The sequence below is a fragment of the Macrobrachium rosenbergii genome, chromosome 41 (genome assembly GCF_040412425.1).
Source record: "Macrobrachium rosenbergii isolate ZJJX-2024 chromosome 41, ASM4041242v1, whole genome shotgun sequence".
NCBI lineage: Eukaryota > Metazoa > Arthropoda > Malacostraca > Decapoda > Palaemonidae > Macrobrachium > Macrobrachium rosenbergii.
Window position 1 is genome coordinate 10,337,839 of NC_089781.1, and position 26,494 is coordinate 10,364,332.

The 26,494-nt window shown below is 37.0% G+C and overlaps 2 protein-coding genes across 7 annotated transcripts in view; one reads left to right on the forward strand and one right to left on the reverse strand.

Moving 5' to 3' along the window:
• The window catches only part of Tmep (Transmembrane endosomal protein), a 104,635-nt gene extending 95,230 nt beyond the window's left edge, over positions 1-9,405 (forward strand). For 4 of the 6 annotated variants that reach the window (XM_067083943.1, XM_067083944.1, XM_067083941.1 and 1 more), the window contains 3 exons: positions 51-332; positions 5,042-5,292; positions 5,651-9,405. In XM_067083943.1, the coding sequence (XP_066940044.1) occupies positions 51-332; positions 5,042-5,253 (494 nt within the window). In that variant the 3' untranslated portion in view covers positions 5,254-5,292; positions 5,651-9,405. The remainder of the gene's footprint in view (positions 1-50; positions 333-5,041; positions 5,293-5,650) is intronic. The other 2 variants (XM_067083945.1, XM_067083947.1) reach the window with 1 other exon arrangement.
• Positions 9,397-26,494, reverse strand: part of LOC136826630 (ribonuclease H2 subunit A) — a 51,458-nt gene continuing 34,360 nt past the window's right edge. Inside the window, exons 5-7 of the mRNA XM_067083948.1 lie at positions 24,197-24,278; positions 21,501-21,624; positions 9,397-9,965 (exon numbers count right to left, since the gene is read on the reverse strand). Of these exons, the coding sequence (XP_066940049.1) occupies positions 9,791-9,965; positions 21,501-21,624; positions 24,197-24,278 (381 nt within the window). The 3' untranslated portion in view covers positions 9,397-9,790. The remainder of the gene's footprint in view (positions 9,966-21,500; positions 21,625-24,196; positions 24,279-26,494) is intronic.

Consider the following 26,494-nt stretch of genomic DNA (forward strand, 5'->3'; position numbering starts at 1 on the left):
ATGTGCTTTTTTTACATAAGCCAATAACTTGTAAAATGGAACTTTGTTAGGCGAAGGTGGCCGCCCAACCCAAGTGCTCACTCATAGCCATGATATGGAGGAACTCCGCCCAGACCTTTTGCCTGTCTCCTGTACCAGCAGCAGCACTGGGGCCTCAGACACTAATGCCTTTAGCATTACCACTACCACATCTCCTACTAAAAGCAGTAGTGGTGTAGATGGTGGTGGTGGTGGAGGTACAGTGGTGGGCTCAGGCCTCAGTGTTATCTCCACTGCAGTACCTGCACAACAGTCCCAGCAACCTGTGAAACTACCTCCACCGCCCTCTAAAGGTGCCGTGACCATGGTGTGGCCCCTGGGAGTGAAGCTCGCACCATCACTTCACTGGCATCTGCCTCATCACAATTGCTGAAACACTTGTCTTATGTATATAAAACATGTCATCATTTAGTAATTTATCATTATTATGAGAAGTTAGTCATCATTCATATGGGACATGACTTGGAGACTACTGATTTTAGCAGTCTCTTATGGATTCACTATAGTGTTGAAAATACTTGTATTAGTTTGTGCAAAATTTGGTCCCAGGTGACATGTTTTAGTTACAAGGATTAAGTGAATATGTTTAAGTAGAAGTATCAAAATTACTTTTGAGAAAAGAAATATTTTTTAATGCACATACTTTTCTTCTTAAACATGTTCACTTTTGCTTTTGGGTAAAGATTGTTGGGCCTTTGTTTGTCTGGTTAGACATTTTAAAAGCTGTTACAGTATCTTAGTCTTTTGTGTGTCTCTGTTTCTCTCACTGGCATTGAGAAAGTAATCACTTGAGAACTGTAAGAGAGGTGGCAAAACTTAATATACTGAAGTAGTGCTCTGTTGACAAGTGATGATTTTCATGCCAGTGTATATTAAAACTGCTTGTAGATAATATGGGATGTGGTACTATTGTGGTTTGGACAAAAGTTTTTTGGACTTCTGTATGGAGGGTTGACAAAGTTAACATTCTTTACATTTACTTTGGTTACACAAGATCATTGCAAAAACTAAAAGTTATTAATCCTTAAATAAGAAACATAATATACTAGCAATTACAGAAGACTCTGTGGATGAAGTTCCATAGAAAAGCAATCATTGCATCATATACTGCTTTTGCGTGTTCCTGATTTTCCTGCAGAAAATTTGGTTTTTTAGATTATCATAAAAAAGAAGCATGTCTTCCTTGATATGAATGGCAGGAAGGTGATGATGCAAACTTTGGTGAACCAAATTGAATGTGTATTAGGTGTAGAATTGTGGTTTATCACCAAAAAAGAATGTGAATTTAGGTACTGTATTTCCAAATGGTCAATTTGTATTGGTTTAGCCCTTTGTGTTCCATTGTATGAATCTTTAAGAAAACCAATATAGTTCAAAGCCCCAATTTTAAGTGACAAGAAGTAGAACAGCTGTGATATGAATTACTTGGGAATTCTTTGTTTTAAATCTCAGCATATTCTAGCTCATTCAGGCATTAACTGTTAAAAACAGTTGATGCTCCAGATACTCAAAAAGTAGTAAAAATCGTATTTCAGTTATAAATAATTTAGGTGGGCATTTTCTTGATTTATATAAAAGCAAGGCTTCATAACTAAAGTTTTTTCTTTAAACATAAAATTATTTAGAATATCCAGAAAGTAGAAAAGCCTGAGAAGTTTGTAAGGAAGAAAGCAGTGCTGTATGCTGCATGTTCTAAACCACTCCCAGGTTTTGAACATGACTTCTAGAAAATTGTTAAAATTCCCAGTTTTAGCATCACACTTTTCTGGAAGACATCTCCGTTAATTTATATGAAGAAATATTGTAAATCCTATAGTTATGTTTAACAGAAGGAATCCCAACAAGGACTTAGACAATTTTTTCTAGATAGCAGTTTTTCTAGAAAATCTTAAAGTTGCTTTGCTGACATAAGTAAATTTGTGTGAAAAAAATAACAGTTGCTTAGGTTTCAGTGAATACTTATTCACTTACGTATTCAGTGTTTTAGTGAATACTGGTCACTTATGCAATAAGGGATTCACAAGAAAATAAGTAGGACACAATGAACTGTAAAGAGCTATTACAGCACCAAAGAATGAGTAATGCCTAAGGATTGACAAACAGTATGAAAACCTCATGGATTAGAAGCAACATCAGAAACCTTGCTTAATGGTTTCTTTGAGCATTACTATACATGTGCTTGTGGTGTCTGCACATCTTGCTTATCTCAGTAGGATCAGTATGTTTTTGATATCACTCTTCTTTTGGTGCACATGCCAAGTGTGGATGGGTCCTTGTACTCTTCCATAGGTGCCAACATTCTTTCTCACACCTACATATACCACAATCCTTCTTACATTCCATATTGTTCCATATTTCCATACTTGCCAACCTGGGTATAGATTTTGTTCTTGCTATGTGTTGGTATTTTGGCTTTTAACAGCTAGGTTTCTGTTACAAGTGTCTGTGTTGTCCTAATTATTATCAGTTATGAATAGAACCCAGTTAACCATTACTGCAGTTGTCAGAATCTGTTGGTAGTCGCTAGACAGTCACCAAAAAATTGTTGTTAGACAACAGTTGGATCATATAAAACTGTTAAAAATAAGGATGAAAGAGCTGTGGAAGACCTACAGATTTTTATACCGGAAGGGCAGGGGGTGCCCTAACTTGTGAATACAAAGATTTCTAGATTTGCTTGTCATTCTCTGTTATCAAAAGGGGATAATGTTTTTATTGGAAACTTGAATGTAAGAACCTGTATTATAGAGACCAAATTTAAGGATATATTATTAGCATATAACACAACAGAATATTTTGCTTATATTCAATGGTCTGGAAAACTGATTATGATTTTTTGCTAGTGGTATCAGAGACTGCTGTTCAGTATCAGATGACTGGTATAAATTTCATAAGTTTTACAACTCAGGTTACTTATGAAAGTTAGAACCTCAGAGTTTTTTATTCAAAATTGTCCATCCCATTTAAGGGGAAGGATAATATTTATTAGTATACTTAACTTTTACTCCCAAATAATAGAATGCTCTCATGTTTAAAAAAAAAAAAAAAACATACTGTACGGGAGTAATTTTTTTATTTGAAACTAATTTAAATGTAAGAATTTGTATTATAGAGACAAAATTTAAGAGTATGGTATCTTGGTAGCATTATAACACAACAGAATATTTTGCTTTTGTTCAGGATCAGATATTGGGTATAAAATTAATAAGTTTTACAATTTAGGTACTGCATTATAAAATTTAGAATCCCAGAGGTATTCTTTTTATTCAGAATTGTCTCTCTCATTTAAGGGGAAGGATCATCTTTATTATACAGCTCCCAAATAATAGAATGCCCTCATGGTAAAAAAAGAATATACAAGAGTAATATACTGATGAAGTGAAAGTTTGTGTAAGATGAATGAATACAGTTCATATATATAAATTTGTAAAGTGAAAAATTTTAAGGCTGTTTTCCTAAACATTAACACTCGCAACACTAACAGAAAGATTTCCACAGCTTTGTAAGGTAAAGTAAAAACCTTTTGATATTGCCGTGACCTAATTACAATGTGCTGGTGTTGAGCTCCAGTAGATATACATTTCTTTTTTCCTCTTGGGAAATACGAAAGTTGACCATCTTATCGTATACCTGCCTAACTGGGAATGGAGAGATTCCTAATAAGTCATACAAGTAAAATCCAGGTTAATTTTAGTTGTCATGTTACATCAAAACATGGTCATCATCAGTAGTGCAGTCAGGAATATGAATAGTTTTTGCAATGAACTGTGTTGTTAGAGGAAAATCCTCTGTGTTTGACAGTAAGTCCTCGATGATAAGAATTTTTGTCAATCCTTATGTAATTTTATTTTTCAACTGTTGTTTCTTTGCTTTTAATTGGGTGATGGTTATCTTTTATCCGGAATACAAGTAACTTGGGGCTAGTATTCTGCGTAGACGTGTACTTCTCACGAAGTAGTCATTTGCAAGCGCACATAATTTCATGGCTGATTTCTTTCTTCCTTCCCATGTGTAGATGTCATATGCTTTGGTAACTAAACAATACCTTACAATGTTTCAGATTGGTGATCAAGGTGGTAGAAGTGTTAATGGTGATTTAAATGACTAATAAGTTTTAATTTTTTTTTTTTTTTTTATAATTCTACTGTATTAAGAACCGTGAAATACATGCCAAGTGGAATTTTTAATGTAGTCAGCTATGGGTTATTCATGAACAGTTTTACATTAAATGCCTAATGGACTTGGCTATTTATAATGTATTTAGTGATGGCTTTTTGTTATAAATTCAGTTGTGCAGTTGTTAGCAAGTAAATTTAAATGAAATTAGTTTTATTCGTGTCAAATATTTTTGAATTTGCATTTGAGTTGCTTAAATAGACTGGCTTGGTATGCTATTTTTTATGTAACCTTGATTATTGAAATGTAATTAACTTTTGTTAATAGTGTGTGAGTGTAATTAACTTTTGTTAATAGTGTGTGAGTCTCTTGTACATTTAATTGCTGTGAATGGTTAGTCTAGCTTACAAAGTATGTACTTAATCAGGTTCTGGTGTTACTTTCTTTGAAAATTTTGCTAGTAGCTTCAATAATTGAGCCATGTAATTTTGGATAAATAACCTATCCTTGAGTTTGCACTGCATGTATTTTTTGCTTCGCATTTCTTGCTTCTTGCTTTTGCAGTTTTTAATTTTTTTTACTGTTATCTATTATTTAATGAAATTCAGTGTCCCCTGATAACAAGTTTCTTTATGTACTGTAATGTTAAAGAGGCATGGTTTTAAATTCAACATTTTTATTTTGAAATCAAGCATGGCTTTGTAATCTATTGATTTGGTAAATACATGAATTTTAAGAGTTTTTGTTGGATGTTTGTGCCCATGCCTTCTCATTCTAACATTTTGTGTGAAAGCTATTTTATCACCCACCTTATTCCATCAGAGGTTCGAGAAGCAAGCTGATATATGAAGAATCTCAGTAACTATTTTTTATTCTTTTGTAACAGGTGGAACCACAAGAGGCTCTGGACACACTGCAGTAAGCACCTATGATGCAGATGAAGTACCTAGATCAAATGGCAACAATGGAACTCACACAGTAGGTGGAGCTAATGGAGTGGGTTCAAGAGGCACTCAGAATGGAGGTCGCAATGGAAATGGAAGGTCACCTTATAATGAAAAAACTATGTTATTAAGCTCTGATGATGAATTTCAGTGAGGGGAAAACACATACACAATGTAAAGGCAAAGGCACCAGGTAAGTCATTAGTGTTTACCTTTCTTGATTTGGGGAGCCATTGTCAAGAAAAATCATAAAACAACTTGAAATTCAGTGGTGATGTTTATTGAGTGACGTATTTTTGGAACACAAAACAGCTTAATTACTCAATTTCTTCGTTTAGCAACCCGAGTTGGTTATGTAATTGAAATACATATTTCTATCCTAAAGAAATTTGTCTGGGTTGTCATAAATTATTGTAAAGAGGAGGAGCAGTAATTTTGATAGTAAAGGGATATGGACTGAACCTATATAGGATCACTTTTCGTCTTCTAATTTTTCTCAAGTTAAACCACATACAGTATACTAATGTGAAATATATAATTTTATCCCACAGGTAGAGAAGTACAGTACTGTACACCTGTTCATCATCATCAAAATGTAGCTATTGGAACTTTCCAGGAAGAAGGGACTGTGGTAACAAGTTGACAACATTGAATATTATGTATATTTCTAAAAGCTTTTGTTAGTTTCAAGAATTAAACCCTGGGAAAGTTCTCAAGCCTGTTTTAAGCCTTGTATTTTTTTTAGCAAAAGTTGTAAGGCATAGATTTAGTTTATATTTTAATTTTAATTTTTTTCTTGTTAACTTATTTGAAGTTTATTATTCTTTCTATCATGAATCATTCCTTTTCTGCATTTTGCCATAAGGTGCTAAACAGGTTTGATAGAGAATGATTTTTGAAATGTTTCCACTGAAAGTGTCTTTTTAGTGTCAACATTTACTGGCATCATTCATTCAGTTAAAAACAATTTGTTTATGCAGCAGGTTAGTAAGTGTGCAATTCCTTCATGCCTTTCATTTTTCTGTATCAGAGCAAATGGAATTATGTATTATAGCATTTTGTAAAGGCACTGTTATACTTATTAATCCTGCGCATGCTTTAGAATATACATAGATATATTATTTATGTGACAGGCCTCTCTCTTACAGATAATGCGCAGTGTGCTGTAATTTACTGATATGGATAGTTTTCATGCCAGTGCTATTTAGTATTGATTAGCCCTTTTTTAGAGCCTATAGTCCATTGGAAATCATTAACACCTAATTGTTTACAAAATACCTAAACATTGGAACAGTAGGCCAGTCACAAATGGTAGGCGATTAATTTTTTTACATGTACTTGAAGAGCTGTCATTGCATAAATGTTTTGTATGTTTTTTTTATCAGGGTTTTAGTAAAGCTCTTAACATCAGTAAATCATTCTGTAATAAAAAAAATGTTTAGCTGTTCCTTAATGAATATTATGTTTTCTTGCGACATTAAAGATTACGAAGAGACCTCTTGAAGGCTATATAGAGTAGCATTCTTTGAGCTCTTCTTAAACAAGTATAACTATATTGGGTAATGAGTGTGCTGTCTCTGGATGTTGTTCTCTCTGATATCTTATACTCGACAATTCAGGAACCTACTATTAATACCAGCAACTAAATGTAATTGGAAATGAGGCTGCATGGGACTTAAAGGTTCTCTTTAACATGCTTAAACATCAAATTTGTAACTTTTGGAAATACTGATACTGTACACTATTATCCTGAGCTCAATGAATTTCATTTATTAAGTGTTTTTTTTTTTTTTTGTACTCTGTATTATTAGAGGGAGTACTTTTAACAGCTGGACATGCCTTTTTTATTTTCTTTACCAGTCTTGATAGATGTGCAGAAGTCCTCCCGTCACATTTTTAATGTTGGCATTCCTTAAGACCATGGCTTTACAAGTATATACTGAAATTTTTCAGTAGGTAGCAGTGGCAGTTTTAGTAGTTTTCTTATGTGCTATGGTTTGTATAAATTTTAGTTGCAATATCCTTTTATTTAGAATTCAGTGCAATATATAATTTGACCATGTTTAGGGCTCCTCATAAGTAGTGGTAGACTCTTTTTGGGAAGGTCAGGTTATGCAGGTTTTGATTTCATAATGGTCAGTCAGGGAATATATCATGATTGCTATTAATGCTGGTAAATTTAGTTTCCAAAAGTGGTTATTGCTGCTGTTCACAAGATTTGGCACAATAAATTATTTTTTACACATTTCGGTTTGAAGACAATTTCAACTAAACGCCCTTATTATAAGACCAGTAATATATCTAAAATATTTGGCACTGTTTCCAGAGTTAGTGTAACCATCTACTGTAAAGGGTATTGTTGTTGCAGTGTGTTAGACATAGCATATTGTCACAAATGTTATAATCTTCCAAATGTTATTCTATTCATACATACATCCTTTATTTAATTTTTTTTTAAACAAAACCTAAAAGTTCTTGTTTATTTTGTGTAATAAAGAAAACTTGGTCATTGTACACTGTATCTTAAAAACCAAAGAGTTTCTTGCTATGCCAATTAGTATGTATGTATGGATGTTCAAGAACAGTTGCTGTATTGTGGTTTATTAGATTCTTTGGGTGAAATATGCACAAGTAAATTTTTTTTTGTGCCAATCCTTTACCTTTAATGCTGATGTACTTAAGGGATTCCTGTTGATATATGGAACTAAACAGTTGTGTAGTATCCATATACTGGTAATCATGATTTATACAAAAATTTTATTTTAATGTCAATTAGTTTATGCAGAGTCAGTAGATGAAATGCTGTAATATATTTTAGGATATCTTTGACAAAAATAGGCTATAAATGAGTGAATGTTTCTACTGTGTGACTGCCCTCAATAAATGATACAGACCTCTCGTACATTAAAAGTGCATTGAAACAACCTGGTATTTAAAAGTTAATAGTCACAAATGTTTAGGAGCAAGATTGTTCACTGGAAATTCAAATGTAAAAACATGAAAGATGTGTGAAATACTTAAAATTGCAAAGGCTACATGGAGATACTGTACCGATGTCAGTAAAAAATGTATTGTGTATAAATGTGAAATATGTGTATACAGTATGATACAGTATAGGTTTAGCTAAATTGCACTAATTACTGGATCTTAATATTCTTTGTTTATTCTTTTTTCTACAAAGGAAACAAACATTTACTGCAGTAATTTTTGAGCTTTCTTTTCATCAAAAGCTTTATATTTTTCTGTTAAAGAGTTGTCATGCATTTCTAGTCACTAAACTGATTTCATGTGGTTTGTCTCATCACTGACCATTCAATCAACCCCCAGTACATTTGGACTCCTCACCATGATACTTTTTAATAGATCACTGTTTTGACTGTCACAATGGGAGATATCTTTGGCACCAATGAAAGTTTTACAATTTCTCAAAGCAGCTTTAAGAATATATTATTGAATTGTTTGATGCTTTTCAAGGTACTGTATCACAGAATAATTTGGGGCAAACTTGAAGAATAGTGCTTGAATAGCTGTTGAAATTGAGGGGTTATAGAAATAAACTGTATCAATTACTTTAAAAAGGGTTGCAAACTTCACCTGAGAGGTGCAGCAATGTTCCTAACTACTAGAAAGAATAAGGACTTGGGAACAGCCATTTTATTGCACTAGTAATGTACTTAATTTATATAAACTCTGTTATAACACTTGTTAAAAGCTCAGGATATTTGACTTTTAAGGTTGCATTAAGTAACAAGTTCTATCTCTTTAGTCAAAACAAATGAGAAACATCTTTCATAGGAAGAATACATTTATATATATTTTAGTTATTGGCATTCGTGCAAAAGCACTCTGTGATTGTGCTACTGAATTTTATTTGCTGCATTTTTAAAACATAGATACATGGTATTTTTATTAATGCTAGATATTACTTTTAGGGGCTTTGTATTAAAACAGCCTTATTTCCTGAGTTAGAAGAATTAACAAGCTGATTTCTGAAGGGATGGGGCAACATATTCTTCTTATACTGAAATGTCATTGCATTTTCTATTGTGCTTGAAAATGGTAGTATAGACTTGCAAGTTATTTTTGAAGATTTCTAATGAAAAAGCAAGTCTAATTCAAATTGATTTCTTGTGTAATTCTGTGATTTCTCAAACTGAACTTTGTAATAATTGTGTTAATATCGTCACTATTGTATAATCTTGATATGTTGTACAAGAGCATATGTGTAGCATGTAGCGTATAGATATATATATGAAAAAAATATATATATATTATAAGGTATGAAATAAATAAAATGGCTTCATAACCAATTCATTTACCTTTTTAAGCTAACATTTAATTTAATGTTAAAATACAGTTACACTTCCTCTATGTATATCATTTATTGCATTTAGGTACTGAATCTCTCCTGTTACTACATCTGTAATATCAGGTTGATGATAGAGCACTTTGGCAAATGGGAATACTTAACTGGTGTCATCTGGCACAAGTTTATGCGTGTTTCTTGATGCTATATATTTTTCCATCTTTTATGGTTTTCACTAGTAGTCTATTTAGAAGTTTGTCTTCAACAACAGGATGGCATATGGCGGCTAGTTGAAATATTAAAACTGAAGATTTGCTCTAAAGACTACCATAAAAATTAAAATTCAAGATTTGCTCTAAAGACTTTACCATGGAAATAAAATTACTTAGAAGCTTGTAACTGGAGCCAAACATCTTTCAGTGAAATAGTGATATCTCTTCTTTTTTGGTGGTGGAGGAAGTGTTGGTTTATCATCATTAGATTCCTTTTGTTTTCGAGCAAAAAACTGTAACACAGACGGGGTGTCATCTTTCTTCTCTTCCTCCTCCTCATCATCTTTCCTGTTAATTGAAATAACTCCTTAAATAAAATGTTGCCAAAAACAACCACAACAACATTTATTTGCAAAGTTATAATAAAAAGGATCTTCCTTGACATACCAAATTTCAAAGTAATTTGTATTTTTCCTAGATATAAGAACTGTAGCTTTCTTAAATGGAGTATTTCCATGCACCTTGTGCTTTGGATGTGTACTGACTTAAAAAGTTTTTATCAGGCATTGCCCTGACCTCTACTTCTACTGGCTTAGCTCATCCATTGCAGAGGCCAGCCGTTCGCAAAAGTCTCCTGAATCGGGGAAGGCAGAATTGGAACATGAATCAGGGAAGGTAGAATTGGAACAGAGAGGTGAGGTATAAGTGGGCAAGCTGTGGTTTGTATACAAAGGAAAAGTATACAAATGAATTAATTTTTGGTATTTGCTTCTATGCGGATATAAACCTACACTTAATAAATGAAGCCTCACTTCTTATATGATCTATCTGTTACCAAGTTTAACAGGCTGTGAGAGCCCAAATCCCCTGGAGTTCCCTTGAACAGAATTCCTCACCTCCCCCAAACCAGCATACTACCAAAATCCCAGGCCAGAGTTGCAACCCTTGGAGGTGTCTCACCTTCTTACTTGGCGGAGTATGGCCTGGTTATGACCTCCCTTAGCCAGAAGGTGGTGATGTTTCTTGACACCGTCCCACCTGTACTCCCGAACAGCCTCTTGGACGCTGATCGGTGGGACACTGTTCTTTTCAGGTAATACTCAGACTGCTCTGACTGGACATAGAAGCATCTCCAACTTGTCCCCTCTGACAAAATTCCTTAAAGATGGAATGGAAACCAATCTTTCGAACCTCAGGTCTGGGACTGCAGGGTTCTATGTCTTCACTAACTTGAAGGACAAGGAGGTCCATCCCTTCAGGTGAGAGACCCTGTAGAAATAGCCATGGATTTTGCCCATCCTGTTGGTCGAGGCTAAGGTAGGTCTCTGTCTCTTGCTGTCTTCAAGGGTTTGTAAGAGGGCCCCCTCAAACTCACCCAGACCCATGTCACATCCCAGGGGCATTGGCTTCTCGAGGAAGGCATGCTTGTTTGAACTCCCTAATGAAAGCCGATAGCTCCAATGAGGCAGACAGGTTTATCCCTCTTGGTCTGAACATTTGGGCGAGGGCTGCTCTGTAGTCCTTCACTGCTATCAAGAAGGTCGTCTCTTGCTAGAGGTAAACTAGGAAGTCTGCCACCCTTTGCAAAGATGCCTTCCACAGAGAATGACCCCTTTGATGATACCAATCCCAGATGGTGGCCCACTTCCCCTGAAAGACTCCCTAAATGATAGTCAGAGGGTGTTCCAGATTGCTATCACAGCATCTCTCAAAAGCCTTCTTTTGCAGGAGCTGCTGGATAGCTTCACCCCTTGAAGGCAGAGGGCACTCACCGTCTGGTGGTACCTTCTGCTGTGCTCTTCAACCAGGAGGGTGGGAGCTGCCCATTTTTCCTGTCCTGTTCTTCCTACGTCGATGGTAAGACAGAAATGTCTGGCCTCCATTAACGCACCCTTTCCAGGTGGGAGAGACCTGCAGCCACTGGAGGTGTCTGGGTTGTGGGGACACTGGGTGTTGGATGTCCCTGGTCTAGGCCAGCCTCTACACAAAGCCCCTGCCTGTATGCCTGACTTAACTGATGATGACTGGGAGAACATGTTATCCCTGGAGTCCTCCTGTTTGATCTTGATATCCCTCTGCACCTCTGCCACAGGGAAGTAGTAGTAGTGGGAGACAGTAATAGAGCTGTTCTGGAGGCAAAGTCAACTCTCACATGATATCTACCAGGAACAACCAACATCAACAACTCTCGATGCTTCAGGATCAAATCTGCCTACGCATGGCTATCTGTTGGGTGAGGTAGGTGAAAGCCCTGCCTAGTGGAATGAGACCCTTCACTGCTGGCCATGTGTTCACTAGGAACACCATCTCATCCGTTAAAGGAAGGCTCCCTGGCTGGCAGAGATCCAACCAAAAAAGGTGCCTGCAAAACCCCTGTAACGATGGATTTGTGAATGTTTGCCTCCTTGTGGCTGACACAGGCCCTGCTGCTTAAATCTCTCCATGGGCACATCGTTAGCCAACGTGCAACAGGATGGGACCACTTTCCTGGGTACCATGTGGGGCCCCTCATGAAGACAGCACTTTGTGTGCCAGGGCAGTGGAAGAGGCAACAACTTCTCTGACTGTTAAGCTGCTAAGGAGCCCTCTGTGCCAATTATCAGGGTGTTCACCTCCTAAACAACTGCCTGGCCTCCAGTGTGGGAACCCACATAAAATAAAGCTAATCCACCGGGCCAGCCTTAGGAGAGCTGTTAATCAGCCCAGTGGTCTAGTTAAACTAAGATATACTTAACTTTTTGTGATCTTCCCTAGGAAGGAGGGAGGTTGTTAAGGGTATCGGCGGGGTCGGGGATTAATTTTGAGTGATGGTGTTCAAACTTCCACAGGTGTTACCTATAGTTTGATTGAAGATGCATACAAAATTTCAGGTGAATTGGATGAAAACTTTTTTTTTTTTAACGAATATTTTTATTTAAACAACATTTTTTGTGTTTTTTTTTTAAAGTACATCTCCTTCTTTATTTATCATTCAATTTAAAAACAAAAGTAATAGCAGAAAGTTTAGTTCCTACCAAATAAAACGGCAAACTCAAAATCTAATATGTGATGTATGCTATTTTAAAAAGTGCAATAAAAAATACCATAAAATTATATATTAAATCTTGGTAAACAAATTTTTTTTAGAGAAAAAAGAAAAATAAATTTGCCGATGTGTTTTCTCACTATCTTTGTTCAAATTGCCTTTTAGATTTTTAAAATCCATTCATATATAAGGGAGTTTTTGGAATTTGAATGTAGAAAAAGTAAGTTTTGAGAAAAATGCAGTTAAAGTTTTGCTAATCATTTATTTTGCTTTTAGAAGCATATAAAGTTTCTTGGAAAAGCCTACATGGCACTTGTTCCCCTCTCTTTTTTTTAGAGGGAATAATATATCTATTAAAAAACATTTATCACTTAAAGAAAGTAGTTTATATTATTTTTGGGGATAATCATAAAATGCCACTCGACTCTTGTGCCGCCAGGTTTTTAGGAGGCTAATGAGCCCCTCCTTCATAGCCTCCTTTTGATGTTCTTTGCTTCTTTTGCTTTCTTAAACGCATAGCAGACATTCGTTTCCTGGTCTTCTCTTTCATCTGAAGGCCTTTCAGGCTTTCTCCGGTCATTTTTTCACATAATAGGCAGCAATGAACTTGCTGCATAGCTGATATCATGTTCCAATCTTTATGACCAGGCTATCACTCAATTTATCGAGTCCTCCACGCTCACTCCTAAACATAACTTTGTTTGTTGTTACATATTTCGAAATATATTGTGTATCTTTTTCAAGGCCATAAGACGAAAGACAATTCTCTTCCGAACATGGTTTATGCATTCTTCCTTGAGCACTGGATATGGAGTGCCATAAGGACCAGTGCCCCCATTCAAACTGCATACTCCTTTATATGCTGTCGAATCCCCTTCACCAACAAATACTTTATATATGAATTCCCTGTCTAGTGATCTTTGCCACAATGCGAGAGCACCAGCAGCTTCCGTATCTCCAGAAGCTATGTCAGGGACAGCAATTACATCTTGAAAATGCTCATTATCTTCCTCCTCTCTCTCCTCATCATCAGATAACTTCAAAACAAAGTCGTCAGTGCCATCATCATCATCATCATCTTGATATATTTTTGCAAGGGAATAATAGATTTCACTCGGAGCGGGCTTCGTAATAGGAAGTACTTGGCATCTCCTCAGCACACGTGGTTGGTGGCAACTTGTGAGAAGCCATAACATTAGCTGTGTCTATACTTTTAGCTTCAAGATAAGTTTCGATATTGCGAGAGCTTGCTTCCCTTCGCTTACTAAACTTCTTTTTTGGCATGTTGGTAATATATATAATACACAATTGACATCCAAAAGTCCGAGGAAGTGTTGCAATGGATTGAAAATAACAAATACACAATTACATCAAAGAAATATAAGAATTCTCTCTCGGGACAACTGGCTCGCGTTATTCAGTCCTGGGAAGCGTTGCCATCTCTATCAGGAAAACATATTGTACGGCATACGAAAGAATACGCAATGAAAAGAAATGCAAATACCTGAAGAATGAATGCAAAATGAAATAGTAAAACCACCCCTAACCAGACCTTTAATTCTCTACTTGGGTGTGGCCTTTAAATTGGCCTTTAAACTGTTTAAAAGGCTTCGTATCGATATTATCTTATGCGTGGCAATGGCCGGGACCCAGATCTGTGGAAATAAGACGATAACTAATTTTCACGAATTTGAGCCAATATCACCAAAATCGCTGGCCGCCAATACCCTTAAGGAGATAGCATCATGTTCAGAAAATCCATACATCCACCAAATCAGAATGTTAATCTCTTGGACTCCCTTCTCTTTCTTGGGATTCAAAGCCTCAGCCTGAATAGTCTCTCCTTGGCTGTCCAAATCTGAGTGGTCCTGGCATGACCCCATTGCCCTTTCCAGTGTTTGTGTGAAGGGGGCTGCTCTGCTGGCTGCTGATGTCATGGGGATCCCCTTTCATCAGCTCCATCTCGGAGTGTTTCCTCCTCATGGAGGAGGATGAGCCCCTCCAATGGTGTCTCACCCCATCAGCATTGCTGTCCACTGAAGTTAAGTTAGGTATACCTTAGTTTAAGCAGACCACTGAGCTGATTAACAGCTCTCCTAGGGCTGGCCTGAAGGATTAGACTTATTTTACATGGCTAAGAACCAATTGATTCCCTAGCTTATTGTGGAATCTGAACCACATTATACCGAGAAATGAATTTCTATCACCAGAAATAAATTCCTCTAATTCTTCATTGGCCGGCCGGAGACTTGAATGAAGGCCCAGCAGAGTGCTAGCCGAGAACTATACCGACCCGTCCAACGAGGAACTTTGCTGTCCACTGAGGAGGCAGGCCCAGCCAAAGGTGAAAAGGAGGCGGCACTGGACGGCGACTAGGCCAAGTGGGAAAATCTCGTTCGACTCTCCTTTCGAGAGAGAGAGTGCTCTTGCCTCGCCCGTCTTGTCCCTCCTGACAGTCAGTCAGTCAGTCTCTCTCTCAGGTCTAGGTCAATTTGCTTCCACACCCATATTTACTGATAAAAGGGAAAGGGGAAGAAGTTGCCTAAGTCAGCCCTTCAGCTGGCTAGTCAAGATGCAAGGAGAGTGGGGAAACTGGAAATAGTCACTTGGGCTGCTATGCTGGCCTCTCAAACTATCCTGAAGGATGGTGAGCACTTCTTTCACCACTCCAGCCACCATCCCTTCCTTGGTAAGCACAGGAGAAGGCTTTCTCGACGCCTCTGGCATCACTGAAGGAGGAACTGCAGGAAGGAGGAACTGCTCAGGGTAGTATCCCTCAATGAAGGATTTCCCTTCTGCTTCCTTCATAGTTTCTCATAACTCCACCGAGTCACCCTTTACATTCTGCTCACAGTCTCTCAAGCACTTCTTTTCCTTGATACGAAATACACACAGTGTGTGGATCTACCACCATTGGTGACATGCGCTTACTGTGTCACCACCAACAGATAACGGCTTCACAAAAGTACAAAATTCAGGTTCACACAAGGTGAAAAAACAAGAATGTCAGCACAATGCATTCCACACAAAAATACTTTATGCAAGTATGAATGGAAACATGGTGGTTGAGCTACAGTAAGCCAATATAGGTCAGGGTGATGCCCAGACCTACCGGCTAAGCTTTTGTTTTCAAGTCAATACACAGCCAAAGCGTGAGATGTGTTGGAGTACTCCGTTTATGAAAACTATGGTTCATATCCCCCAAGGAACAAAGTTGTTTCTTCACACCAAAGATTTTAATGAAATTACTTAGGGGGTGATATCAATATTAACCCTTCAGCATTCTCTACAAGGTTGCATTTACAAAAAAATTAAATTTGTTCTTACAAACCCATAGTCATAAATACTGTAATCTTATGCCTTGTAAACAGCTCCCAACCACACTAGCTTCATATACAATACCTTGAAAAGCAGAAAGATACCACTGTGCTTGACCAGGCTGCACTCCACTGACCTGGAAAGGTGTCATCCTTTGTGCAGCTTTGCAAAGAGCTGTAGAGCTACTGTGCTTACCAGGATTATCTCCTCTGCCATTATTGTTTTCATTCACAAGTTTTTCCTTTTGCTTCACTCATGATGTGTAGTGTCACTTTACCACTTAATTTAGTACTGTGAATACCAATTTTTTAAGTTTCACTGTTTTGATCCTGAGGTTCTTGTTCCTTGCTATTTGGAGTTTTCAGCAACTTCATTAACCATGAACTTCCTTTAATTTCAGTATGTAATTTTTGCTTTGTTTTCCAACATCTAATGTATCTCTATTTTGTAAAAATTTTTCCTTTATACAAGCTTTGTTGAGTAAAGTTTTGCATTTTCCTAAGACTTGACTGGTTTACATATTTTGAGTACATTTTTAGCTGTTTGGTCTATTGATGAAGGTTACCTTCAGTTCTGTTCGTCTCAGATGTTTATTGGTGAATAATTTTGCAATTTATTATTGCTATCCTCACCCCTAGTTGCACTAGTTTTTTAGGAAAATATAATTACATGTACTTTACTGATGCCTCTGAATACCTTTGTGCGTTAAGAGGGTAAGTTCCTTTGTGTCATCCTTGGCTAAGTTAAAGTATACCTTAGTTTAACCAGACCACTGAGCTGATTAACAAGTCTCCTAGGGCTGGCCGGAAGGATTAGATTTATTTTACGTGGCTAAGAACCAACTGGTTACCTAGCAGCAGGACCTACAGCTTATTGTGGAATCTGAACCACATTATAGCGAGAAATGAATTTCTATCACCAGAAATAAATTCCTCTTATTCTTCATTGGCCGGTCGGAGATTCGAACTCACAGCCAGCAGAGTGCTAGCTGAGAACGGAATCCAACCCACATCTGAAGTGCCAGTAATGTTCCATAACTTGTGTTGAATATAGATTGGTCCATGAACTGGTTGTTCTTCCACACTTTGAAGTGGGTGTATAAAAATCATACATCCAAAGCTACAGATGGAGATTCTTCTTATTCTTCCTGGCCTTGTCCCACCCATGGCTTTAACAATTATCATCTGGCAAGGCTTCCTCCTCTGTGATGCTGCTTCCTCACATCAATAGCACTGAATAAAGGGTCAACAATGCAGTAAAATGCCATAAACACTTCATGAATGCATACATTTCATCATAAAATATGTTGCTAACTAATCACACACACATTTCAAACTTTAGCTTTGTTCCTCCTACTTGTTGCTCTTCTTGTCCTTCATTCAGAGGATATAACCTTTCTGCCTTGACTCATGAAAGAACTGTTAATCAGCTCAGTGGTCTGGTAAAACTAAGGTATACTTACTTACTCATGAAAGAAGGCTGCCTTTGCGATCCAAGACTGGCTCTTGGCCGTAGTTGATTTCACCCAATGAATGACTTGATCACAGTCTCTCAGTCCTCCATTTCAGCTATTATAGCTACTGTATAGCTGCCTCTCTGTGTGACTTCCTTTGCTTTTTAGTGATGTCTTCTGAAAACTCTCCATCGTTGCTTTCTGTCATTTTGACTGTTCCCAGACACTCGGCTGTTCCAATCCATACAACTGCTTTGGGTATCGACTTCCCATACTGCTACTACACAGCATCAAATATGAAACATCCCGAACATACCATTAATAATGCTATAATAAATACAGCCACATGGGCCTCATCAGTAATTTCCAAATCTTTACAAACAGACCACTGCTGTTATGCTGTATAAAAATGTAAGAGGAAAAATAGAGAGATTGACTTAATGATTACATATCATCATATACCCAAAAGTCAACAGCAAAGTTCTTAGGCTTAACCCTTAAACACCGAGCCTCTACTTACAAAAGTGTCTGTCGTATGCCGGTGGCGTTCGGAGTTAGCATCGAAGCGGAAATTTTTTTTTTTTTTTCCCAAAAAATCACAGCACGCTTAGTTTTGAAGATTAAGAGTTCATTTTTGGCTCCTTTTTTTGTCATTGCCTGAAGTTTAGTATGCAACCATCAGAAATGAAAAAAATATTATCATATATAAATATTGAAATATATGACAGCGTGAAAAAAAATTTCATAATTGTATACAAATCGCGCTGTGAGCAAGACGGTTAAAGCTAACAAGTTATTTTTTTTTCTTTGTATTGTACACTAAATTTTATCACAAAATGATGCATGAATTCGTAATGCGCGGACGTAAAAAAGTTTTTTTTTCTAAAATTCACCACAAATCGAAAAATTGTGCTAGAGACTTCCTGTTTGTTGCAAAATGAAGATAATTGATTGAATATTACTAGACTGTAAGTGTTTTAGCTTACAATTGCAGTTTTCGACCATTTTGGTCGAGTTAAAGTTGACCGAAGGTAGAATTTTTTCTATTGTGATTTATATGAAAATATTTCAAAACAGATAAAAGCTACAACCATGAGTTATTTTTTGTTGTATTCTACATGAAATTGCGCACATTTTCATATATAAAACTTTATGTAACGACTAATATAAAACGGTGCAAACATTACGACAAAGTGACAAAAGAATTTCTGAGATGTTTGGCAGAGTTACCGCGCGTACATAAGGAAAGTTTTTTCAAAAATTCACCATAAATTGAAACATTGTGCTGGAGACTTCCAATTTGTTGCAAAATGAAGGTAAATGATTGAATATTACTAGAATATAAGAGATTTGGCTTACAATTGCATTTTTCGACCATTTCGGTCAAGTTAAAGTTGACCGAAGCTTGAAATTTTGGCACATCGTGATTTATATGAAAATATTTCAAAACTGATAAAAGCTACCATGAGTTATTTTTTGTTGTATTCTACATGAAATTGCGCACATTTCCATATGTAAAACTTTATGTAACAACTAATGTAAACGGTGCAAACATTACAACAAAGTGACGAAAGAATTTCTGAGATGTTCGGCCAAGTTACTGCACGCAGACGTAAGGAAAAAGTTTTTTTCCAAAAATTCACCATAAATCGAAATATTGTGCTAGAGACTTCCAGTTTGTTGCAAAATGAAGGTACATGATTGAATATTACTAGAATGTAGAGTTTTAGCTTACATTGCGTTTTTCGACCATGTCGGTCGAGTTAAAGTTGACTGAAGGTTGAAATTTTGGCACTTTTCGTGATTTATATGAAAATACTTCAAAACTGATAAAAGCTACAAGCATGAGTTATTTTCTGTTGTATTCTACATGAAACTGCGCACATTTTCATATATAAAACTTTATGTAACGACTAATATAAAACGGTGCAAACATTACGACAAAGTGACGAAAGAATTTCCGAGATGTTCAGCAGAGTTACCGCGCGCGGACGTAAGGGAAAAGTTTTTTTAAAAATTCACCATAAATCGAAATATTGTGCTAGAGACTTCCAATTTGTTGCAAAATGAAGGTACATGACTGAATATTACTAGAATGTAAGAGTTTTAGCTTACAATTGTGTTTTTCGACCATTTCGGTCGAGTCAAAGTTGACCGAATGTTGAAATTTTGGCACTTATCGTGGTTTATATGAAAATATTTCCAAACTGATAAAAGCTACAACCATGGGTTCTTTTTGGTTGTATTCTACATGAAATTGCACACATTTTCATATATAAAACTTTATGTAATGGCTAATATAAAACGGTGCAAACATTATGACAAAATGACAAAAGAATTTCTGTGATGTTCGGCCGAGTTACTGTGCGCAGATGTAAGGAAAAAGGTTTTTTCAAAAATTCACCATAAATCGAAATATTGTGCTAGAGACTTTCAATTTGTTGCACAATGAAGGTAAATGATTGAATATTACTAGAATGTAAGAGTTTTAGCTTACAATTGCGTTTTTTGACCATTTCGGTAGAGTCAAAGTTGACCGAAAGTTGAAATTTTTTGTAGTCGACGTACGGTACGTCCACTCATCACCCGACAGACAATTTTAGTCGACTTACGATACGCTCAGTCTGCGTTTAAGGGTTAATTCTGTGGTACACACCTAACATGTTTCAGAGACCACATACATGCAGAGCGAGGCAACAAAGTAACTCCACCACAAAGCTTTGGGAGTAGCCTGGGTGTAAAAACCGAGCAAGAGGATTACCCCACACAAAATTCCAGTGTTTATCTTCAAGCCTAAATTTCATAATCCATTCCATTCCATACCACGCACACTACTTATGCATTTTCATGAGGCTGCGGCATACAATCAGGACTGTTGGCCATGAATAAACAATGCAGAGATGGAGTTCCAAGCCATAGTCCATGGCAAACCATTAACAGCCAAGATGCAGCATGGCTGAACAAACAGATTGCCCTAGTACCCATGAACATGGTAGTGGAGACCCGTCCTGCATGAACCCCATGCCTGTATGCTCAGTCCGGAGACTGACCTCCCGCACCAAGCATGGGGTTAGTGCTGGCTCTACCTTATGTTCTGACAAGACATGGAAGTAAAGTATTCCTCAAATCTGAGAAGTGCAGGTTGAACCAGGCTACCAAGCTCACTTGATGAGACTTTTGTCAACCTAACCTATGGTGGCCATAACATCCGGAGGTGGACAAACGCCACTGCCTCCCCAAAGCAAGGAAAGGTGCTCGCTCAAAGTTCTGCTTGACTTTTTGAGGTCTTCTAGGACTACCGTTGTTCTTATGCAAGGAAGAGAGGTCAAGTAAGAGGAAGAGCCTGACAAGGAAGAGGAGGAGGAAGTAAAGCACTGGTACTTGTGCATGCCCCAGCCAATGTATTGCTCTCCTCTGCAGTGGTTGTTGAACTTCTACCAGGTGCAACAACAGCAGATAGTAGTTAATGTAGTAGCCCCTTATGGCAAAGAGAGTAGTATTCACGTAGGAGATGCAGGTAGGTTCAAGGGTGGGGAATGGAGAGTGGTAGACTAATGCTTCTGGTAAAGTAAACAAAACACTCAAAACAAAAACACAAGTTCCAGCTTAGCAGTCAGCAAGAATGCAGAAAAACATCCTTAATTGATGGCAGCTAAAGAAAAAGCACTTAGTGATGGCAGGTGTTACCAAGCTTCAGCAACTGTTTCCAGAACAGACCCTTTGAACAATATAACAAAACTGGCAACCTTGCTGTTTGAAAGCACTTTGGACACAGTTAATGTGGCAGGCAACATGGGCATCCAATGCTCTAGGTGGTACATGCATCATATTACTACTCTTTAACTTGAGACAGATGTGGACATATGAATAATGGGACTGTGATGCAACAATCTAGTTTTTATTTTTATGAACAAATCCTTCAAGGAAGCTTATAAGGCTAAGAATTTTAACTCACCAGTATAATTGACATGCCTAATCATAATAATGGAACTTTCAGATACATATTCATCCAGGCCCACAGAATTCATTATAACCTACTTAAAATAGTGCATTTTATCTTCATACTTGAAAACACTGTAAAGCTTACCACAAAACAGGAATGCATTTTTCCTCCAAAATTTTTTCCGCTGTAGACCATGAGAATCTTACAAGTCCAGGAAAACCAAAAACTGGGTCCAATGAATTCATTAGGAAATTCTTAGTTACTGCATCTGCAAGTAAAAAGGCAATTCTAAGAAAATTTACTTTAGAGAAACAACAGGACAAAGTTTTGTTTATATATATTATGACTTCACCCACCTCAAGGTGTGTGAGCAACTTGTGCTGTCTAAAGTTTTCCTTCCATCTCTCTGAGCTATCTACTTAGATTGGTCCTCGGCATTTTTTCCAGTTATTTTCCCACTTCACAAAGCTGGAGTGGTAAAACAGAGAGAGGACTTCCAACTTTTCTGTTACTGTACTAGTTTTTTATGCAGCTTTCCTTCTTTCACATAAGCAAACATGGTGTCTGCATTTTCCATGTTCAGGACCTCAACATTCACTCTTTTAAAAGTGTATCCAAAGATTTCTTTCTGAGGTAACAGCAAGAAAGAAAGAACTCTCTGCACGGGGAAGCCTTCCTCCCCCAACAAAAAGCAAGCAGGTTCAAACACAAACATTGTCAACATTAAACTTTTTCACTGTGAGCATTCTTTTAAACCAAATTCTCTTCAAAAAAGAGCTAAATAAAACATTGGCAAGCAAATACTTACTGTAAAGTTGCAGCTCTAAATTGGTAATGTACAAACCATCAATATGCATTACATGCAAAACAAAAATACAAACAAAAGACTATTAAGAAAATCAGATCTGAAAATACCATCACTGGAGCAGTACTTTCAAAATATAATGTTTTTACAGTACAGTACAGCATATTATTATATAAATACTCTGTTTTCCATGCAAAATAGATCCAGACATACCAACTCATGAGATTAATAAATAGAAGAAACCCCACAGTGCAAGGCAAGGCAACTCTACTGAAAAGATAGGCAATGCTCGCATCTAAAGAATGAGGAAAAGGGATGAGGACACTAGAAATTAAGATTAAGGGATTTGTACAAATATGTTTTTGTCAAAATACTGCTTATTATGGAACCATAAATCAAACAGCTTGAACTGTAATTTAGGATGAAGATGAACACTTAAAGAGAAAGGTATGTACCTGCATGAAGACCAACTTTTGCACAATGAGGTTGGCAACAAAACTCAAAATCATGGGTGCTTCCATAAGTGAATTTGCAATGGAAGAAAAAATTCAAGACAGAACATTCACCAAGCACATGAGGTGTAAAGGACTGTATCCACTCACAAGAAAAAGGGCTCTATGTGTCCTAGATTAAAAGAAATGAAGTCAGGGAACGGATGAATATGAATGACCCCGATCTCTCCCAACTGAAAGTATTGTATATGGGCCCGTACAAAAAATATAGATGAACATGAATGACCCTTATCTCTCCCAACTGAAAGTACTGTATATGGGACCCTACAAAAAATAAGTCACAGTGAATGAAAATCAAGATACATGAGCAATATCAAACAGGTAATGGTATCCTGACAATGCAAAGTACTTAAAGCCAGAGAGGAGGACAGATCTCTAGCAAAAGTCCTCTTCAGGAACATCCACTTAATCATGTGAAATGACTTGCTGCTGCCAATGACATGTAAGCATGAACAGAAAAGAAGAAAATGGAAAGATTCCATTTGAAGGAGATATGACTTGAAGGTTCTCAGAGAACAAAGATCATCCTTGGGAGAAACTGAAGGCATACTAGTTATAGTAAAGGAATTGAAAAGTGAGCCAGCCTTGCTAGAAGACTAAATCTTGGCCATAAACTGGACAAAAGAGACCCACCAAGGACCAGTGGCTAGAAAGTGACACTTCCCTCGAAGGGCATGATACATACTGACATTTACAGGCCGCCAGGACAATCAAGAACACAATCTTGAGTCAAAACCAATATTAGGCCTCCAACAGAGGCTTGTAAGTGGGCCTGGTGAGGATTCACAGCACCCAATTCAAGTCCCATCTTGGGAGTATAACAGAAGATCAAGGATTAGACCTGCTAAAACGATGAAGGGTGGGAGACGTTCCTACTGTTCCAAAGTACAGTATATACCATACTTGAGCCAGACAGAGGATACATAAGATGTATAGCTTTTAATTGCAGAGTGAGAGCTTCTTCATATTCCTTAGGCACATGACAAAGTCAGCTATTACAGGAATAGAAGCCTCCAGGGTATGAGGCACTTGAGTTTGTTGGCTGATATATAAGTAACAATAACCCTTGATAAAGAGCAGCGACAGGGGACCAGCATGGGATGGTGACAGCTTCTACCACCACTGCAAAAGCCACTCTCTCTGCAGCTTTTAATAATCACTGTGCATGAAGATGTAATATGACAAGCTTGGTGCAACACTGCACACAAACAAAAAGTGAGGCAGTTCATTCCTGGGGACCAAGAAATCCATCCATAGCACATTAACAGGGCTACACCGCTCTTCTTTTGACTGTTTAAGAGATGAATGTAGTGTTTGAGGTCAATCATAACATAAATGTAGGCAAATTATAAGCACAGTAGTAATAAGTTACCAGTGAAACAAAATATTTACTATACCAGTGAAAAGAAATAAAAAACATAAGAAAATAAATGACATTATTTAAGCAGCATATTCTACAGCAAAAAACTTAATTCGTATAGTAAAAGTCTATACTCTCTGAAGCACAGCACTTCAATTCCTACCTCCTGGATAGCCACTTCCCCAGTTGTCAATTTCAATATCTTCTGGAAAACTCCAACCCTTCAAAGCCCTGTCTCGGGCAACCTGAAAAAAAAAAAAAAAAAGAACTTTACGATAAGGTTGACACACTTTGTACTTGTTGAAATTATTTTCTTAAATTCAAACTATGAACCTCTCAGATATCTTGAAAATCTTAGTGACATTTTACAGGATACTTTCCAGTATATGTCCTCATTAAAGAGCAGTATCAGTGGTTTTCATTATTTTACTACTCCCTAGTAGTTTCAGTATTCTCTCCAATCATCTTTTTCTCTTTCCATCAGTGAATACTCCCCATCCCACATTACAAAACTTCAAGTCTCAATATTATTCTTGGATAAAAAATAACTACTGTATTACTGAAGAAACAAAGAAATCTCAGAAATGTTTAACCCTTAATGGACAGGAATCCTCATATGAGTATATATAACAGGTTTGGGTAATGGACGGGATGACCCATATGAGTATTAATATTATGCGCCATTCAGTTCGGATGAATTTAGCAGGAAAGATGTTCACAACACTTCAATGGTCCTTAAATGACTTATGGCAACTCTTAGTAGCTAAGCTTGGGAGAGACATCAGTATGCCTAGGGATTTCAGAGGGGAATGTACTGCCTCTCTGCTGCTCCAGGACATCTTTTTATTTATTTTCTCATAAATGTACCCAGGGATTGCTGATGATTTTAGTTCTTATCTTTTAGGACATTGTGTCAGCGATAATTGTAATTTTGCAAGAAATATCAGAAAAAACATGTATACCTCACAAAAAGTTACTGCATTTCCCTATCTCAGTAAATCTCGTAAACATTTTACAACAGATATACTCAAAATTTGTTACTGATTTTAGTTCTTATCTGTTATGATACTGTGTGAGCTGTAATTATAATTTTACAAGATAAAATAAATTAAATTATTTGAAAAATCAAGCATAACTCTGTAAAATTAACATATTTTTATGAGTGTCTTGTAACAGAGGGTAAATAGTCACTTTCAACTTCTCGTGTCAGATAGGGAAAAATTTTAGATTTTTTTTTTTTCTTACACCATTTGCATATCTTCCTCTTTCCATTGATGTGTTTTCTTCTTAAACTGGCTAATCCTAAAGTCTGCCCAGTCTGGGAGTGTGCTTATTTAGCCCGTTCCTAAAGGGTTACAAGATAAAGACTAGAATACAGGAGAGGACATAAAATTGTTGTAACCAGATAGATAGCAGGTTGGCCAAGGCACCAGTGCTTATTGAGATACTACTTCTAGAGAGATTAAAGTCCCTAATAAGCCTGGCAAGTGCAGTGTTGTTGGGTCCCCTTCTGGTCATGGACTTTTCCTAGGCCGACATCAAATCAGAATAGTCTGGCATTTCATTAAACATCTTTTACTATTGATACAATTGACAACACTTCTTAATTTTTCAATCTGCCCTTTCTTGTTGTGTGGAAGAGACTAGCCTGGTAGGCATCCCTTTTAGAAGGCCACTCCGTAACAAACCACTGTTCTTCAATCTTGGACAGTGCTTTAACCTTTGTACTGGGGTCTTCCACTGTCTTGGATTAGAGTTCCCTTGCTTGGGGGCACACTCAGGCACACTTTACTGTCAGTTTCTTCACTTGTTTTCCAAAGAGTGTGTAGGGCAGTCTTTAGAAGGGCTGAAGATGACTAGTGGTTTAGCAATAAGTTTCTTTACCCTTATCGTTTTCTTTTTCTCTATCTTTACGTATGAATTCATTTTCAAAACCACCACTACTGTCCTTCCTTCAGTGTACTGGGTTTGCAGGCTCCTCCCAGTTGACCAGTTTCATTCCAGCAATAATTTTGTCTCTTTATGGCATACACATTTGCAACTAACTTTGCATGTAGTATAGCCTATATTGCTCCTATTATTGTTTTTAAGTCTGCAAATATTCCTTTATGCTTGTTTTACAAGTTGTTGCTTATTTCTGGCAAAACTGAACTTAATCCTCAATCACAGAATTAATCACGGAAATGTTATATATTATATAACAATGTCCCAAGGATTATATAAGAATAAAAAGGGCTTGGATGTTACTGCTCTTAAGTTTGATATCCTCTTTTGTTCTGAAACTCTCATCCGATTTGCAACATATTTCAGAACTCCTGATTTCAGGGTTTAAGAATCCCATGGCTAATGCCATTCCAAGGGCATGTGGAATGGCTCTCTATACAGTATTAAAAGAGAATTTCTCTGCATCTCATAAGCCACTGTGCGAATGTGGATGTCATGAAACACAAGTGTTTCAAGT